At 35.0% G+C, this 20,780-nt stretch overlaps 1 protein-coding gene across 4 annotated transcripts; it reads right to left on the reverse strand.

Annotated features, from left to right (window-relative positions):
* Nucleotides 1-2,757: 2,757 nt before the first annotated feature.
* Nucleotides 2,758-20,000, reverse strand: LOC560647 (gamma-aminobutyric acid type B receptor subunit 2). Of its 4 annotated transcripts, none has more exons than XR_012392203.1 (19): nucleotides 18,145-20,000; nucleotides 15,450-15,587; nucleotides 15,184-15,354; nucleotides 14,177-14,278; nucleotides 13,648-13,713; nucleotides 12,255-12,443; nucleotides 11,907-12,149; nucleotides 9,912-9,972; nucleotides 9,752-9,829; nucleotides 8,790-8,940; nucleotides 8,571-8,703; nucleotides 8,359-8,466; nucleotides 7,647-7,769; nucleotides 6,965-7,075; nucleotides 6,660-6,864; nucleotides 5,542-5,775; nucleotides 5,343-5,445; nucleotides 3,192-3,270; nucleotides 2,758-3,088 (listed from the first exon to the last, which is right to left on the reverse strand). XR_012392203.1 is itself a non-coding variant. In XM_021466936.3 (19 exons), the coding sequence occupies exons 1-19, from the start codon at nucleotides 18,388-18,390 to the stop codon at nucleotides 2,938-2,940; spliced, it is 2,712 nt and encodes a 903-aa protein (XP_021322611.1). In that variant the 5' UTR covers nucleotides 18,391-20,000; the 3' UTR covers nucleotides 2,758-2,937. The 4 variants fall into 4 exon arrangements, 3 of the variants coding, with proteins under 3 accessions (XP_021322611.1, XP_021322612.1, XP_073782275.1); XM_021466936.3 differs by having other exon boundaries at nucleotides 6,640-6,864; XM_021466937.3 differs by lacking the exon at nucleotides 13,648-13,713 and having other exon boundaries at nucleotides 6,640-6,864.
* Between the last annotated feature and the right edge of the window lie 780 nt (nucleotides 20,001-20,780).

Genomic DNA, 20,780 nt, shown 5'->3' on the forward strand with positions numbered 1-20,780 from the left:
TATATTAATGCTTTCTACAGGATGCTTTGAAACTCGTTTGAATTCAAATGTATTATCTTTTAATATCTAAAGGTGTTAGGTGACCAAACTCTTATTTTAATGGATAGAACTGTTTAATAAATCAGTTTTGCTTAAACTAAACCCAAAAGGTATTGGCTATATTCACTGAGAAAAGGATAAAAATATTCATTTTCAAAATGGGGTGTATTTGTTTATGTTGAGCACTGTGTATATAATGCTCTCTCTATATCTATACCATTTACTACTGGCTTATTACCTGCCTATTATTAAGATATTACCTGTTTCTTAGCACCTATGAAGTGTGATCTTATGTAACTAAAATTTGTGTGGTTTAGAACTCTCAGATATTTATTCTCATTTGTAACTCGCTTTGTAAGAAAGTGCCAAATTATTAAATGTAAATTTAACAAAGAAATATAAAAGAAATACTGACTGTTAAGGTATGTGAAATTCTAAAATGAAAAGAGTATAAAGTATTTTTCTTTGGTTACAGTCATTAAATTAAATTCCTCAAAGCAGGAGGTAAGAAATATAAACAGAAACTCAACACCTTCATGGTTTAATTAAAGTTAAATTTCCATCGTAAATGAAGCTTAAACTGATGAAAATGACAACTATTTTTAACCAGAAAAGATATATTAGGATTTAAGAGGTTTAAAACATATTTGAAATATATATGTTTGTTAAGATATTTGTAAATAATAGATATTTGAATATTTTAAAATGATAAAAGTTGTGATATCGTATAAAATGGTAAAAGTAGTTCCTGTAATACAGTAGGTATACAATGCATCTGCAAATTATGATGCCTCTTCATAACAAAATGATGCCGGAAATGTCATTGACTTAAGGGGCTCTATTTTAACCATAGGTGCAGAGCTTAAAGCTAAGAAGCATTCCGTTTTTTCACTTACAAAGTCCACCATGTAAATTGAAATACGCCATGGGCATGGCATTGCTAGAATTTGTGCCTAGATCATTAAAATAGAGCCCTAGACCTGCTATCAGCTGGTCTATTGTAGTCTATTTTAGCTCCTTAAAATAGCAACGCGCCAACAATGCGCCTTAACACACCTCTTTTCCAGACCAGAACACCCATGAGTTGACAAAGCGGTGCAAACGGATTTGCTATGTAAACAATGTGGCGGAAAACTGGAAAATTATGGTTGCGCTGTACTGAAAATAACAACACATCTGGCAAATTGCATCGAGTGTATGATAGGGGCCATAGTCATCAATACATAACTTGCTGTTTCCCTAAAATTGCTGCAACTATAGTGAGGCCGTACTCACACTAGGTACAGTTGCCTCGAACCGGGCCAAAGCACGCTTGTCCCCCCTCCCGTCTCCCCCAACGGCCCGCGCTCACACCATATCGGGCCTCGGCACGCTTACGTCATCGCTGCTGCGCTGTTCAGAAGCGCTCTCTATGGCAAGTCTTTTTAGCATTTAAATCTTTGTTCTGACTCCATAAATATATTTAGCGGTATCTCTAATTATATTTTGACTAGTCATAATTATAATTCGACTAGTCAGAATAACAATTAAAGATATCTGCAATTGCAATTGTACTAGTACGAAATCAGATTGGAGATATCTTCAAATATATTATGACTAGTCATATTCCTCCATTGACTTCCATTGAAAAATATTTGCAGATATCTCTAACTGAGTTTTGACTAGTCACAATTGTAATTAGAGATATCTCTGAGATTTTACTAGTCATAATACATTTGGAGATGTCTTTAATTCATCATATTTAGAGATATTTACAAATATATTTGAAGATATCTCTAATTAATTTACTAATAGTCGAATTACAGTTGTAGATATCTTGAATTGGATTTTTGACGAGTCAAACGATCCGGGAAACGGGCCTGGGCACGGTACGGATGGCATAGTGTGAGTAGGCCCTGAGTGAAGCTGTCCTACTTAAACCCATTCAAATGTATTATCAACTCTAGTTTGGTGAGCTCTGTAACTCTCATCAGTTAGTAAAGGAATGACTAAAATCATAGACAATGCATTTAATGTTGCTTTTACAGACATGCTGAACTTTCGTATAATTATTGAAAATATTGGTTGATTATTTGAAACATTTTTGGTACTTAAGACTTTGAAAAAATAGCAACTTGATTTGCAACAGCATTTATTTGAAGAAAACATACTATAAAACAGTACCGTTGTGAAATATTATTTTCACTAATGAAATAACACTTTTTCTTTTGTATTTATTCCTGTAATACAAAGCTGAATTTTTAGAATCTCTACTTCAGCCTTCATTGTGTCACAGGAACCTTCAGAAACCAATTGATCTTTTTTGCAATCAACTACTGGTTCTCCGTCATTTGTGGTTCATGTTTTTACTATCAATGCTTATCAAAGATTCCTGAAATTCCAAAGAGCAAAAATTATTTGAACTAAAATATTTTGCAATCGTCACATTATAGATGTGTTCACTGTTGTTTTCTTAAGACCTTGCTGAATTTTTTTCTACTTTTATAAGATAATCTATCATTGTGTCCAAGCAATATGAAGCACCACAACCTTTCAGGATTGATAATAACCAAAAATGTTTCTTGAGCAATGAATCATCCTGTTGTATAGTGATTTCTGAAGGATCATGCACTAAAGACTGTGCTGCTGAAAATGTAGCTTTTAATTGAAGGAATAAATGACATTATATAATACAATAAAATAGAACATAAATATTAAACACAAAATAAAAAAAAATGTATCACAAAATTATTGATTTTATTTAATCTTTGAACACCTGCTGCATCTGGTGAGCAAAAACGAAATTAAAAAGTCCAACCGGACCCATTGTCTTACCTGTAGTGTACATTTATATGCATGGGTGTATGTATTTTGCTTGAGTTTCCTTGTGTACTGTATGAAACTGCTGAGTGTAGTAAATCACAGTCCTGTCAGCAGCAGTCCGTATGACCCAGTTGTGGGTGTTTGCAGGGGGCTGTACAGGGGACTGGAGTCCTCCATCACTCCTCCGACAGAGGGCAGGTAGGCATGATGCAGAATGGGCAACTGCAGAGAGAGTCTGCGCCGAACACTGTGGAGGAAAAAAATGAAGTGTTCTGGAGTTTTCAAACCATTGTCTTTGAAACAAATTGAAGAATGTTGCAGAAAGATGGATTGAGAAAAATAAAACTCACTGTTCAGGGGAGTTGATGTCCTGGTGCAGATTCCTGTCACATCTGGAGCTTTCAGGGAGAGTCAGGCATTTATCCTTGGCTGGAAAAGAGACAAGAATAAGTGAATTTAAATAAACATAAAGGGCACCTATGATGAAAATCCACTTTTGTAAGCTGTTTGAACAGAACCCTGCGCCGGTGTCCACAATCATATTGGGGTGATATGAACACAAAAAGTCTTTTTTTAATTTCTATTTCCTGATGTTAATATAGGATTCAAACCCCACCCATTTTGAGGCCCACCACATTATGAAGTCTAAGTGTGGTTTTCCTGCCCACTGAATTGATTGACATCCGCATAATAACATGTAACTCATATAATCCTATCAAATCCACAAGACAGGATGTGCGCAAAGCTACCAGGTTTAAACGATCTCTTTACCTCTGTGATCAGCAGCACCTCAAGAATGAGTTTAACGAGTGTAAAAGGTTTTTAAAACGTGCATGTTTGTAATAAAGACAGTAAAACTGCTTCGCAATTCTTTACGACAGCCACATGTCAGTACAATTATAAAAGAAGACGCTTCAATCTCAGTTTGTGGACGTTAAATCAGGTTTGTTTTGTACATTAACATAATAGATATCCATAGAGCAGTGCATATTACCATGTATCCTGTCACATTTGTCGTGCAAAAACAGTGCAAAGCTAAACGTGTGTGTGTTTGTGCATGTGCCCAAACTTTATAACAATATTGAGTGCGACTCTACTTTACATAAAGTTTTCATTCTTGTCTGTCACTGTGCTGCTTATGCTTCAGACCCAGCAGGAGAAGGCTACACTCATAGCAATAGTGATCTCTTTGCTCTGACAGGCATGTGAGAATGGTGGGCGGGGAGAACCAGCTCGTTTGCATTAAAGGCACAGGCAACAAAAACAACTACAATGTCTTAACAGCTCAAATTATACAGAAAGGTATAATAAATAATCTGATAGGTATGTTTAAACTGAAACATTACAGACACAATCTGGAGACACAAATTACTTGAAAATAGGTGCCCCGTGATGCTCAATGTTTAAAAGAAACTTCAATAATTTTTCATGAATGCATCAAAGCATGAATGATGCCAATTCCCTCTGAACTGAGGTTTGTGGAAAGCCACTTTTAATAAACAGTAAAGGGCCTGGACGCATTGGTTAATTTGACAATACAGTGAACACAAATATGTGTCTACATTTGATTTTATTTAAATTAATCATGCACCATAACAAAAACTGTGGGTCAAAATCAAAAAATTCAGAATGCACTTGCACAAACTTTAAAAAATAAAATAAAATTTTCATTCAATCAATCAATCAATCAATCAATCAATCAATCGATCAATCGATCGATCGATCAATCAATCAATCAATCAATCAATCAATCAATCAATCAATCAATCAATCAATCAATCAATCAATCAATCAATCAACCAATCAATCAATTAATCAATCAATCAATCAATCAATCAATCAATCAATCAATCAATTTATTGTAAAAGTATTAATATCAGACTTACCTTAATGAAATTCATTTTAACACTCATTTTCATAAATATTAATTTAATAAATGCAACAAATGTTTATTTAATTAACCATGAATTAATCATATCTCTGTTTAAATACAATAAATAATGAAAGCATCCCAGTTTAAGTGATCATAATAATTATTTAGCAAAATATATTTTGTTCTAAGAAAATAGATGCAGCTTGAACTGCCAGTGACTGTAATGCCATTTGAAAAGTGAAAATTTACAATTATACTTTTCTCATTCTAAAATAAAATTGACAAATGTAAAAGTTTTACTGACAAATGTAGACGTTTTATATTAAAAAATAACAAAGCAACAATGGTAACAATGTTCACTGTGATAATTGAGTGCAGCAAATGTTCAGTGAGGTTTATTTCTCTCATTATCAAAAACTTTTTCAAGTCAACATAGATAACACGTTTAACTACTGTAAATAGACAGACAAAATGTTTAAGGTCAATAACTTCTGCCTTTCTGGCTCAAAATTGAAATTTGGGTAGCTGAATTTTTGCTGCGTTTCTGATTATGAAATCAATAGCTATGGGAAACAATGGTTAAACAAAAGACGTTTTTAGACACAGGACCTTTCAAGAATTCTCCTACCTGTTTTGTGCACAAAACCTGTGACGATGACTTTCTCCATCGCATGAGCACTTGTTTCATTTAGATTTAGTTGCCTGGTCAAATCCTCCAGTTCAGAATCCAGCTGCAGGAAAAGACAATTCATTAAAACAACATACAAATGATCTCATTGTTTGTTTTTTTTTACCTAGTTACACTAGTAATGCAAGAAGCTTCTCACGTAATTAATGTGTCGTCTGAGGTAAAGGTTTTCTGACTGATGAATTGTCAGGCTGGACGAGATGCTCAGTGTTGCGTCAATCATAAAAACAGATAATCCAGGATCCCTCTGCTCTAGCATGCACCTCTTGTCTTTGTTTTGTTCAGTCTCCTTTTCTAGTTCACTATGCCACTGTTTGAGGTGGAACCTCCTTGACAAGAAGGCAGGATCAGGACCCATCCTTATTATGATAATCTGGAAGAATCATTTTTAAAAAATCAAATACTGTTTGATCTCCATTATTAAAACTAAAGTGATTTAATTTAACAACATAGGAGAAATGATGAAGATGTCTTTTAAGAAATAGGTGACAACATACTATCTCTTCTTTCTGTTTGACTGTTTTACAATGATTTTATTTGACATTTTTTCTATTTCTATGTTCTTCTCTGACATTATTTATAGTTTTTTTCTCCTTTTATACTTATTTACAGGTTTCATACCGTCAAACCACCCCGTAGCAATCATTTTAAAGACAAAATGCAGCCATACATTTCTCTGGCTATATAATTCACAATCTCCAGAAATGTATATGGGGTATATTTTCAGAATGAGCCTATGTTATATGTATTTTTTTTATGTGAAGTCATAATAAACAATGTCATCTTTGCATTTAAAATGACATACTGTAGCTGAGCAAATGACATTTAATCACAGTTGTTAGAAGCATGCATAAAATCTCATGTGTCATGTCATGATTATAAAGGTTTTGTGACATTCTTATGACCATCCCCTTCAGGTCTTTTTTTTTCATATTACATTATAAAAGTCTTTACCTTCACTCTTAACAATTTAATTTGCATGATGAATAAAAGTCAAAGCATTTTAATGATAATTTTGAAAGGTAGCGTATCTTAAAAATATCACTTTCCATAAACATTTGAACCTCAGCACAGACTAGTATTTTTTCTTGATCAGCAGATCATCATAATAAAATGATCATGTAACAATGAAAACTAATGGAGTAATGTAATTAAAAATGACACTTTATAGTAAATCCCAGGAATACAATCGATTTTAAACTACATTTCTTAAGAAAACAACACAAAGAATAGCAACCTTTGGAACGAACACCATACACAGAGTGCAGCAGCAGCATGTGACGATCACAAGGGTCACAATGCAGAACTGCACGTTTGGTCGATGCTGCCAGAACATTGATGCACAAGTACCAATCAGAATGACTGGCACTGACACAAACACACTGAACCGGATACTCCTGCTGTCGTTTACAGCAGGGATGTTCATGTGTCGTGTGCTCCAGGCCAGGAAACAGGTGCTGAGCTGTATAAAAACATGTGCAAATACAAAAAACATTGATCCATCTGTTTAATAAATTCTATGTAGTTAATCAATTTGTGAAATCAAATAACAAATATCATACTAGCAATGTCCCCTTATAAATATAGAATGCAGCCATCCAGAAAAGCCCATGAGTGTTTTCACATCGCTCTGAAAAGGGCTGAATGAAAAAATCCTGCCCGTGAGGATGAGGCTATGAAAAGAAAAAAAATATAAAGGGTTTCAAACATAAGCTAATGACACAGAGAAATGGATAATCATGGAGAAAATAATGATTTATGATGTTATTTGATATCTCTTTAAGAAACAACATAGGCTCATTCTGATAACGCCCCCCTAAATACATTTCTGGAGATCACGTATTATGTACCCAGAAGTACGTTTGGCTGCACTTTGTCTTTAAAGTAAACGCTACGGCACTATGGCTACTTTTACGGTTTCGGTTGGGTTTAGGGAAGTGGGTGGTCTGGTCAATCTGTGATTTTGAAAACACTATTGGTTGGGTTTAGGGAATGAGGAGGGTGGGTCAGTCGATCGGTCAGATTCATGCAAGAAGTGTGTATGGCACTTACGAAAGAAATTAAGAACCCAAAAAGCGTACACAGTGGCCTCTGGTGGATTTGTGAAAACAAAAACGGCAAAAAAACGTAGCTCCATTGACGTATTTGGCGCTTTCCAGAAATGTATATATTCAGAATGAGCCTGGGTTGTAAAGAAAGCTTGTGTAGCTTTAAGAGAAATTAGATTTTTTACTTGTTGCTCACCTGTATACGATACTCCTTCACTGTTCTCCTAAAAGGATCCAATACTTGCAAACTAATTAGTAGACTTAGGTCAATCAAAAAAAGCAAAATAACCAGGAGATTCGGCCCATAGTTCTTTGTGTTCTGGGGAAGTACAAAAAAAGTCAAAAGTGCAAAAGAAGATATTGAAACCCAAAAATGAAGATTTCCTCATGTACTCGTCTTCAAGTGGGAATTTCATTCTTTTATTTAACACAAATAAAATGCTCTGCAGAATGTTGGATAAAAAGCAGCCATTGACAGCCATAGTACAACAAAAATACTACAAAAGTCAATAGTTCTTTATTCCTTTTAGTGTTTAACAGAAGAAAGAACTCAAACAGGTGGAGGATGAGTGGAGGATGAGTAAATGATGACTGAATTGTAATTTTTGAGTGAACTACTGTATCACTTTAAAGTGCCCTTATTATACCTTTATGTATATTATATTTTATGTAGCGGGAAATTCAGCTGTTTGTAAATTGCAACAAGGTAACACCACGTTTCCTGTAATGCCTTTTATTAGAGAAATAACGTTTCTTGGCCTTGAATGGAGCCAAAACTATTATAGACTTACAAAACAAAATGTAAGAATCTTTATAACAGTATAATTTGGGGCACTTTAATAATAGAAATCAATTATTTATTTTTAATTAGATTTATATGCATGATTGTTTATAAGGCAGGTACAAACCTTTTTATCAATGCTGTGGTTTTTAAAAAATAAATGAATCTGCCATATTTTAGCAAACATTGCCCCAAAAGCTGTGGTACATCCAATAGATAGACATGATATCTGCACCTGTGAATAAAGCCAAAGATCATTACCTTATTAAAAAAAATGTATTTAGAATTCTAGATGTTAGGCAATAATTTCCAAACAATGGCTATAACAATGGGACTTACAGTGCAAGAAACTTCAAATACTCTATCGGAAACATAAGAGCCATCCAGTCCCATAAAGAAAATGGAGGAATAAGACAACACAGCACCAAGAATAATCAAAGAGTTCATCAAAGGTCTTGACATGCTAATAGCCCTGAGAATGGCATAAGAGCAGAACACAAGCATGGTTTAAAAGGAATTATTTGGCATTGTTGCGTAAAGATCATTAATCTGACTCACCAATGACTGCGGTGTTTCAGACTGAACACTAAGAAAATGCAAGCTGTAAAAATTCCTAAAAAAGTCAAAAACGACACAATAGCGTAGAGCAATATGCTGATGCGTTTCCTGTGAGGATACACATGAGTTCGGTCCTTTGTGGGTTTATCCTCTGTTAATATCAAAAACAATTGTAGTGTATGTTAGTGAGATATACTGTATATGTCATTATGCACATTCCTCACCATGGGCCAGTTGCACCAGCAGGTTGTTTTTTATTTTATTTGAACAATTAGAAGACTTCGGATTGGGGAGTGTTACGCCACTCAAAGCAACAATGCATTACTTCATGAAGAGCTTACGGCCTATTATGTTCTGGCATAACAACATGTGGTGAAAAAAACACTGCAAAAAATGCTTTTCTTACTTTGAGTTGTTGTTTTGTTTTTAATACATATATTATTATTATATATACATTATTAGGCTCGACAGTTAGGTGCACTGCTATTGGTGTCATCAATCTGGCTACCTGCACTTGTGTGTATTCAACCAGGTGTGCAATATCTAGTTCAACCACTGGGTGTCAAACTTACATACTGCACCTTTATACTACTTATTTAAAACGAGCTGAATCCACACAATCTTTGAGGATTTTTTGGAATTACTTAATTGTTTTATGTTTAATCCACTTAAATTTGTAAAAACAATTATGTTAGCTTAATAGATTTGTGTTTCAACAACATGAAGGAATTGTGTTAAACTCAGCATTTTTTACAGTGTTAGTCAAAATTAAGTGATTTTTTTTCTAATTTGGACTAAAAACAAATTAGAAAAACTGCATTTTTTTTTTTTTTTTTTTTGCAGTGTAATCAGTAGTTAATAAGCTCCTAGTGTGGACGTTACATTCCAGTTAAAGCAAAAACTTAAACAGCTGGTGCAATTCTACCCTGGTCTGCTAAACTATATATTAGACTTTTTCTTACTGTGAAATCTGATTGGACTAATGAACTCTAGTTCGTCTGTAATGGCACTGTATTTTTCAATATCAACAGCCTTTCCATCTATGGAGGAGAAAAGAAATCTGCAGTCAAGATAATGATAAAAAACAGTATAAGAAAAGAAAATGTAAAAAATGGACTGTACCTTGATACTGGGCAAACTTCACATTGGCCACTCTTTCGCCTTTTTGAAACATAACGTGTCCCTAAACACAGCAGTTTGCAGATTACAGTTTTAACAAGATCAGAAATCTGTATATGGGTCAATTACCTTTTTGTCTGGATCAGAATTAGGATAAGAATTAATAGTAACACTTTTAGAGAAAGTCACAATTCATGCTTCAGGCATTAACAAACCATTAACTAAGACTTTTAGCTCAATAAACTGTTAATCAACTCTTTATTAATAGTTATTAAGATAGTAGATTTAGGTATTGGGTATAGTAAGAATGTAAAATAAAATAGTTCATATCTGCTAATGTACTGTTAATGTCTTAATAATAAGCAGGCGATGAGCCAGAAGTTAACGCCATGAATAGTGACAAACTAACGCAATACCGAATTGATTAAAGTATTAAACATATTTTTCCATAGTGCCTCTATTATGACAAATGTATTAAATAAAAATAGATAGGTTGTAACGTTTTAATTGTCTAGAAATTGTTAAAAAATAAAAATAAAAAAATGTATGTACAACGTCTTAAATTCATTTTAATAAAACTGTCATGATATTTTAGTATTTATATTAAAAATAAATAAATAAACTGTGCACTGATATTGTTTTGAAAAAATGTTAATAATGTATGGATAGATGGATGGATGAATGGACGGACGGATGGGTGGGTGAATGGGTGGATTCATGAACAGATAGACAGATAGATGGATGAATGGATGGATGGATAGATCGGTGGATGGATGGATGGATAAATGGATGGATGATGGATGGATGACTGGATGGATGGATGATGGATAGATAAATGAATGGATAGGTGGATGGATGGATAAATTGATGGATGAGTGGTTGCAAGAATATCCGTGGATAGATGGGTGGATGGATGAGTGAATAGATGATGGATGGATGGATGGGTGGATGGATGGATGGATGGATAGATAGATGGGTGAATGGATGGCTGGATGAATGAATAAATGATGGATGATAAATGGATGGATGGATGGACAGATGGGTGAATGGATGGGTGGATGCACAAATAGATGGATAGATGGGTGGATGGATGAGTGAATGGATGGATGGATGAATGGATGAATGTGTGGGTAAATGGGTGGATGAATGGGTAGATGGGTGTGCAAATGAATGAATGGAGGAATGAATGGATGGATAGATTGGTGAATGAATAGATGGATGGATGGATGGATGGATGGATGGATGGATGGATGGATGGATGAATGGGTGGGTGCAGGAATAGATGGATAGATAGATGGGTGGACGAATTAATGAATTGATTGATGGATGTATGGATAGATGGATTAATGAATGGATGATGGATGGATGGATGGATGAATGGAAGGATGGATGAATGAATGGATAATTGATGAATGGATTGATGAATGACTGGATGGGTGGGTGAATGGGTGGATGCATGAATAGATAGATGGATAGATGAGTGGATGGATGGTTCGATGGATGGGTGGATGCAAGAATTGATGGATGGGTGGATGGATGCATGAATGAATGGATGGATAGAAGGATGGATGGATGGATGGGTGGATGGATGCATGAATGAATGGATGGATAGAAGGATGTATGGATGGATGGATGGATGGATGGATGGATGGATGGATGGATGAATCAATAGAACATGGATGAATGGATAGATGGAAGGTTTGATGGATGGATGGATAGATGGATGAATGAATGAATGAATGAATGAATGAATGAATGAAGGGATGGATGGATTGTTGGATGGATGGATGGATGGATTGGTGAATGGATGGATGGATGGATGGATGGGGTGATAGATGGGTTAATGGATGGGTGAATAGATAAAAAGTTGGATGAGTAGATAGATCAATGGATGATAGATGGGTGGATTAATGAATGAATGAATGGATGGATAGATGGATGGATGGATGGATGGATGGATGGATGGATAGATGGATAAATGTGAAATATTGTACATACTGTCACACCGAAGAAGTTGATCTTGTCCATGGCCTCTAGAATCATCTGACCCACTTCTTGGTCAGTGAGAGTGAAGTTGCGATGGACGCTGTATCTCTCTCTGTACTTCACAGTCTCCATGACTCTCGTTAACGCCTTGGCAATAACCCATGTACCATCATAAGCAAAGCCGTGAAACTTGCTTCCCCCCAGTTGCTTCATCTGTCGCCTTTCATTGTACTCTTTCTCGTACTCTTGGGGTGTCTGAGTAAAGTCAAAACAGATAGCTAACAAACAAAACTATAATTTCTCTACAGCCGTTCACACTGATTCAGACAAAGACGATGATCCAGTCAAAGGTGAACATACCCTACCAGAGATTCCTCGGATGTGACTGGAGCTGAGAGACTCAATATCTGCACTGATGGATCCCTCTATTGCAGTCAGTATGTTTTCAGATGTGCAGTTGGTGGAGTCAATGTCAGTCCACCTGCTCGACTGGACCCACTCTGGCAGAATCCACTGATATTTCTGCCCATACATCTTGACATTATATATCTGTGACACAACAGTACAGTATGTTCAATTCAGTTTGATTTAACTGAAGTTTATTTGTATGGGTTTATATAAGTTTATTTTTCACAAAAGGTAAACATTATTGCATTACAATAATGTATGTATAAAATCCTGTTAACACCAAAAACAAAAGTATAAAGCTATTGTAATATTTACTATAAAAGTCCTGTTTATTCAAGCACAAGCTGCAGTTTTGCTGTTTGTCGCTGCTTTATATACTCATTATTCTGATTGGCTGTCTATGTTTTTATTGTTTATCAGCTGGGAATAAAATTCCTTCTGAAAGTGATGATTGTGATATGGTTTCCCTGTGCTGTTATCTTTATAATTATGATGTGGACTTTGACGTGGAGGATATTTTGTTTATTTAGACTTTAATACCTTTATTGTCACTGTTTTAGTTATTAATTTTTATGTAAACTGGCCATATATTTAGTCTGGTTAGACCATATTGATTTGCCATGAAGGTAAGTGACGCTTTAAATCACAGCTTAAAAGACAAAAATAGTGTAAAACATTTTAATAGAGTGTGGCAGTGACTACATACTTTTACAGGCCATCCTAGTAGTTAGTATCACCCTGGTCCCCCAATTAATCATTTGATTGACTGGCTGTTGACTGAAATATTGCAGTAAGTAAGCTCTACAACCAACAAAACTGTATGATACTTGAATGAAGTGTACAAACATTAAACACAACCAGAAGTAAAAAATCTAAATATAGTGTATAAATTAACTACACCACAGTTGTATGATTTTAATGGCATCCCGATAAAGCACATGACAAACCCTTCCAATCTTTATTTAAATACCAAAAGCTTTAAAAATCGGTAGGTAAAAGAAAACTAGTGATGATATTGAATGTTAAAAGTATGTCTAATGTCCTCAGAATACACTGTTCTCTTATTTAGTCACAAAACAAAAGCTTTTGGCAGTTTTTTTCCGTGTGGGACTGTAAATAAGCCAAAAACACATTTAAATTCATATAAATTTATATATATTGACCTTACTATTACAAAAAGTTTTTAAAGTCTTTCCAGGTTTTAGGTTTGAAAATAGGTCACCACTAAACAACTTATACTCACTATACAAATTATTTTGAGCCATAGAAATGTCATTCTTTATGGAATCATCACTTGTCAATTAGATCCAATATTTTCAGGAATAAATGGCTAAGATGTACTTACACAGCAGAAGACTTTAGCGGCTAAACTCTGATCAAAATGAGCAATTACTATTCTTACATCATTGTCCTGTAAAGAAAAACAAAGAGCATAATACATGTAATTGCATTAGTCACTGTAATCTGTGGGTGTAAGTCTTTAGAAACACTGAAACAAATGATTCATTGCATTTACTTTTTTAAAGCTAAGTGGTTGCAAACAATTTATGTGTTGAATTTGTGCTGAATATGTGCCAAATTTAATTGCATTTAGTAATGTTAGTAATTTAGTTATGCAACTTAATTTGTTTGTTTAAATTCAGCTCATGTCAATTGTTTGTCACTTGCCTTTAAAAAATGAGTAAATCCAATAAGTATTTTTTTCAGTTCCATACAATTCCTTCATGTTGTCTCACACTAATTAATTTAACTTCATCGCTTTCAAATGTAAGCGGATTGAACAAAACAATCAAGCTGTCCCCAAAGCTTAATAAGTATGTTGTTTCGACTTATTTTAAATTTGTGTGAGGAAAGCAGTCCCATCTGATACACACCTTTAGTTTTTTCACACAATCACAGGGGGCTTCAGAAAAACTCTCTGCTTCTGCAAGCTGGATATTTGCCTCCTCCAGATGTCTGTTCAAATCTGTCTGTACCTTTTAAAGAAAGTTTACAATCTGTAAGCCTGGTTTATTCAACATAGACTCATTCTGATAATGTCCCCCTATATAAATTTCTGGAGGTCGCGAATTATGTAGCCAGAGCTACGTATGGCTGCATTTCTTCTTTAAAACAAATGTTACAGAGCGGTATGATGCTGTTTCTTTTCATGCTTCCCAGCTGACCGATTACCTCCGTATGGATGGCTTTCCCCCTGTTGCCAGTTTGTCTAGTTAGCTCGCCATGTTCATTAGCGGACTTGAGATGCAGAGAAAAGTTGACCACGACAACAAGGTTCAAATCCGGTGAAGAACAGTTCCAGATAGTGGGTAAGACAAAAAATCAGGCGAGAGTTTTTCTTTTCTGGATTGCTTTTTAAAACTGTCGGTTTAGGGAAGGAGGAGAATTGGTCAGTCGATCCGTCAGTAAAACAGTCAGTCGACAGTGGCCTCTGGTGCATTTACGCTAGAAGAGTAGGCGCAAATGGAATTTGAGATCTCAAAAAGCATACACAGCGACCTCTGATGGATTCACAAAAACAAAAACTGCAAAAAAACAGCTCTTGGGACGTATTTGGCGCTCTCCAGAAAGGTATATATACATACATACATATATATACATACATATATATATATATATATATATATATATATATATATATATATATATATATATATATATATATATATATATATATATATATATATATATATATATATATATAAATATATATATATATATATATATATATATATGTGTGTGTGTGTGTGTGTGTGTGTGTGTGTGTGTGTGTGTGTGTGTGTGTGTGTGTGTGTGTGTGTGTGTGTGTGTGTGTGTGTGTGTGTGTGTGTTTCAGCCTGGGCTAGGTTTATTTCATCATATTTCCCCAGACTTGGATTACCTCTGTGAAACTCTGCTCACGCTGAGTCAAAGTACCAACTCTACTCCATCCATACTGCCTTAGAAACCTCACCAAAGCCACATTAACTGCACTGTCTGATGGCACAGTACGGAAGAAGTTTGGAAATCTTCTTTTGTCGGCCAATAAAGGCACCGTTACTGCAAATGACAGCTGTGAAACAGAATTAGGTGAGATTATCAATGAGTGTGTACAAATTTTCTTGAGTTTACCATTATAAATGGAAAAAATATCAATAATCAGAGTACCTGCACAAGGTTCCAACTCTCCAATGATTGAGCAAGGACTGATGTCACTGATGAACAAGCACCTCCAAATATCATCAGAGGTTTGGGGCCACTGAATATCGTCTCGAAAAAAGCTTTGAGGGCTTTGCTGTTATCACACTACAAACAAAAAGGAACCAAGAGTAATACAAAACATATTGTGTAATTTTTTGCTACACATTTGCCATAAGATCACTGTTGCAATAAAAACATGAGCAAATCCGAATGAAATGCAAATGATAATGTTTGTTTTGTAAAATATTTGGTATAATCTGGAGTTTTATTGTATATTTGAAGCGTATTAAACCATGCATGTTTGAACACCGAATGTGTACATAAAGCAGTTTCTTAGAAATCATGCAGAAAAAAAATCACATCTTGAAATGACAAGCACAGAGTACATGATGGATCTGACAAAATTGTGAGTATGTTAGTGAACATTGATTAATGTCTTAAAGGTTTAGCTCATCCAAAATGTAACTTTTTTATTAATTACTCATCCTCATGTCTATATAAACCCTGCCCTGAGACCTTAGTTTAACTTCAAAACACAAATAAATATATTTCAGGTAAAATTTGAGAACTCCCTGATCCTATATTGATAACAAGGTTCCTAACTGTCACAATTGTGTAGAGGAAAGGGGCGAGGACTGAATTGCAGAACTAAATGGGTATTTATTAATAGTAAAAATAAAATAAACGGCAAAATAAACTACCCCGAGGGGGAAAACATTAACAAAACAAATAAATGCACAAAACAAACTGGACTGGGTAGGCTGGTAAGAAACGGGGCTAGACAGACAGGACAAGGCTACAAAAGACGACAAATGATGACGAACTGGCACAGGACGGCAGACATAATGTGATTATAAGCAGAAGTAAATTGACACAAACAGGTATAAACTAATAATGGGTTGACAAGGAGGGTGGGACTAGACAATAGACGGGAGAGCACATGACACAAAGAGACAACACAAGCCATGCGCTCACATAAAACAAGACTAGAACATGCAGCCAATGAGAGAACTCATTATCATTAACCAAGTGTTCGTATGACAAGACAAAGACAACACTGAAGTACACAACAAAAGCACGCGACCACAATGTAACCACAGAGCCACGTGCTTTGACAACAGACACAAGACACGAGCACACGAGAGATAAACACCTTACAGTGCGCTCACACATATGCAATGTGCATGCTTCATCTCAGCATCAACCAAAACCTAAACCAACTAGACGGAGACACTGAGAATGAAACAGCGCGATGCTGACAGAACAAAACACAAATACGAGTACGAGTGCGCGCGTGCGAGGCATGAAGAGCCCGCGCGGCCGCATTATGCGGGAGCGCGCACGCTCTGCGCACACCCACGACGGCGCGTGTGCACACAGAGACACACAAAATAACAGAAACAGGACAAGATACAGCTAGTGTCTGGACTCTGCCACCAAAACAAGAATTTACAAGACCAGAGTGGCAGAACCCTGACGCTAACTTGTTAAAAGTCCAAAAAAATAAAAAATAAAATCCTCAAAAAAGCAACCAAATGCCTTTTCTCGTCCTCAGTGTTTCTTCTCACCAGTGTCAGTATAGTGTGCATGTTCACGTTTCATGCTAGGCCACACCTCTGACATATTACATTGTATGTGCTTTGTTTCTAAAAGAGGAAATTCACTGCACAGTGCTCTTAAACATGTGCACTATACTGACACTAAGGAGAAGAAGACTAAGGACTGTTGAATAAAGCATTTTATATTATTCTCATATTCTGATTGAACCACAAAGCCATGTTTTTTTTTTTGTTTGTTTTTTTGCACTCTTAACGAGTCTATGATCAAGGAGCTCTCAGATTTCACCAAAATTTTAAGTTTTGGGGGTTTAGAATGACATGAAAGTCAAAATTAAGAATAGAATTTTCTTTAAAGTTAATCAAACATAATACAAAGATAAAATCACTCACTGCTCTTGACTAATCCCTTCTGTAACTTTGTTAAAGATTAGTCTAATTAGTTAGCAATTAAATCCTTTAAAATAAAATTCTATTGTGAATTAATTAAACAAATCTTTAACTTGTAGATAGATAGAAACTCAGTGGGCTCCAAGTTTGTTTTGTATCCCACTGACTTTTACTACACACACAGCAAAAAAATTATTTTCTTACTTAGATTATTTGTCTTGTTTCCTGTCCAAATATCTGAAAATTCTTAAATCAATAAGAACTTTCTAGACAAACAAAGCATAATGTCTTGTTTTAAGAAATAATATGCCAAAATTAAGTGAGCCTTTTCTTAAAACAAGCAAAATTATCTGCCAATGGGGTAAGCAAAATAATTGAATGTCAAAAAGAAAAACAAGATTATTTAACTTACCCCATTGGCAGATTATTTGCTTGTTTTAAGGTAAAACTCACTTAATATTGGCATTTTATGTCTGAAAACAAGACAATATGCTTTGCTTGCCTAGAAAATGCTTATTCATATAAGACTTTTCAGATATTTGCACAAGAAACAAGACAAAAAATCTAAGTAAGAAAAGCATTTTTTGCAGTGCAGACAAAAAACAAAGCAAAAACAATTTCCAAAATTCCTCTGCTAGTTATTAATAGATTATGGGTTTAGAAAAATAGAGTGACTAAATAAATGATTTCATAAAACAGAAGTTGTATTTTGTTACCTCTGAGTCTGTGAGGTGAAACTGAAGCTCGTAGTTGGCTAAATTAGATGTTTGCTCACTCAAATGCTGCAGTGCCAGCTCAACAGCAGGAAGAACCTCAGCCGTAATGTTTCCTTTCCCCGGAGCTCCACTCAGTGGCATAATCCATAAAACTGGCAGCTTTTGTCGCACCAGGCAATAACACAATGGCACCCGAGTTAGTTCCCAGAAAAAAATAACATGCAACAAGCTCCACCAGTATTCCATTCTCCCATTGGAAACTCAGACCCGTTTTCAGAAAGCAATCAACAGGCAAAACAATCTTACGCTGTCCTGTGTGAGGTGCTGCTTCTTACAGTAAGCATTTTCTAAAGCCCGGGAGAACTCAAGCCCTCAACCATCCACAGGGATAAAGGGATAAGAAGTGACTGTGGACATCTGCTGCTGTTCTCTAAATCCTCAGAAACAGAAGAAACGCTGTCACACAATTGCCAGGACACTCAATTTCGCCATAATATTCACATAATGGCATGGGCCATTTTTACTTTTTTATGTGAACCAGCTGAAGCTGGTGCCCTTGAACAACATTAAAAAAAAAATTAAATGGTAGTGTTTTCATACAGTTTATGTATGAGGAAAAGAAAACAAGAACAACAACGTCTTGAAAAAAAAATCCCTAAGAGAGCAGGTAGGGTAGTCTACATTAGCCTAAAACTGATAAGAAAAGTATAACATATTTATAGTATAAATTGTTAACTAGTCATGTCATTGAGTATAGCACAATTGAGACAAAATCATCTTTCTGTGCTGGGTTAAGATGAATGCCAATGATAAAAAAGTTGGCTGATTTTCTATTTGGGATTTGTCAGCATTCCTAAGTAAGTAAAATTATTTAATTGAAGAAGTGATGATTATGAATAATGGAAAAGGGGCCCACATACACTGTCTTTGTATATAGAGCCTAAGCCTATACAGTGCATGTCGCTGTGTGGCTCCTCTAGTGGTGACAGACAGTTGTTGGAGCTTATGTAGAATGTGAACACTGTCAGTAATACATGCCAGTTAAAACAGGATGTGCCACTGGAACTGTCACTTGGCACAGTGGCATGTGCTAGTCGCCTTTATGAATAATATTATGTATTGTTCACCTAAAAATGAAAATTCTTGTTTGAGTTTATTTTTTCTGCTGAACACAAAATAATATATTTTGAAGAATGTTGCAAACCAGTAGCCATTGATTCTCAAACTATGTTTTTTTTTTTTTTTTTTTTTTTTTAACTATGGATGTAAGTGGCTAATTACTAGGGCTGTTCTTTGCACTCGTAATGTTTTACCATCATCTCAGACTTTTCTTGTTAGCATTTGGACTGGGGATATTGGTCTCGATGGAGCCAAAAATATATAGCTTTTTTCACCTATGAAACAAAATCATAGCAGGCTTGCTCAGGTGACATTACTGCAAAAACCAAAGTGTATGCAATCTAGAATGGGCATTGACATTAGTTGTCTGATATGCTTGGCTGAGGCTGCCATAAGGCACTGCCCATAATTATTTTCTAAGCAAAACACAGCTAATTTATTATATTGCCTACAGTGGGTGACAATTTAAAGAGACCATTACCGGCTGCCTCGTACCACCGCTGCCGCACTGAACGTGTTTTTAGGTACAACCGCAATTTGCGACTATGTTGCCAGGGGGCACAAAGGGACAGGATGTGAACAAAGAGAAATTCACAGTAGCTATAAAAACCCTGCTACTTGTAAATGAAAATGAAATAATGAAACAAAGCAAGATGATTCCTCAATTAATCATTAAAAAACTTGTCAACAAGCTTTATTATTATTAAACTTGTTAAGTAAAATGAGGATTCATTTTGGAAAGTAAAATTAAAGAAATAAAAGACAAAAAAAAAAGTACAAACATACATACAAACAAGTAGATCTAAATAAATAAATAAATAAATAACAAAGCAGTGTTTTAGCATAAACACAGAGATGTTCAGTGTTATCTTAAAGTGATAGGACTAAGACAGTCAATAAATAAGCTTTTTAATTTTTATTTAAACTTTTCGTTTACATTTTCGTTGAAGTTTATATTTCTCATTTTATGTCTCAGTTTTTGTACATAAATAATAAATGAATGATTAAATATACCTAAATTACTATTAATTTAAATATATTTCCAGCGAGACATGGAGACTAGTGCATATATACAGTATATATATATTATTTTTTTTTACTTTTTAAACTATTAATGGCTCAGTATTTTTTTGTGTTCTAATTTTAATTTCAGTCACCTTGCATATGCGTGTGAAATATAATGCACGCATAACAGCATAAATAAGGAAAATGCAGTCAAAAGTTACAGCTAATTCATCAAAATTTGCTATATTAAATATGTATGTGGGCAAGAGTTCTTTCGAGTGAAAGGACTACATAAACTCATCATGTTTCAAACACAATACCCACAATATACAACTCTAAATACACCTCTGTGGAACCCTTTTTGTCAAGTATATTTATAATTTAGCCTATATTTCACAACACATGGCGCAGAAATGGAGAAACAGACTTTGAGGCTGATTGTCCAAGTTTGCTCAACCAGTTCAGACTTCATACTAACTGCTTAATTTTAACCCAGCAAAAAAAAAGAAAAA

Source organism: Danio rerio, chromosome 16, assembly GCF_049306965.1.
Source record: "Danio rerio strain Tuebingen ecotype United States chromosome 16, GRCz12tu, whole genome shotgun sequence".
Lineage (NCBI taxonomy): Eukaryota > Metazoa > Chordata > Actinopteri > Cypriniformes > Danionidae > Danio > Danio rerio.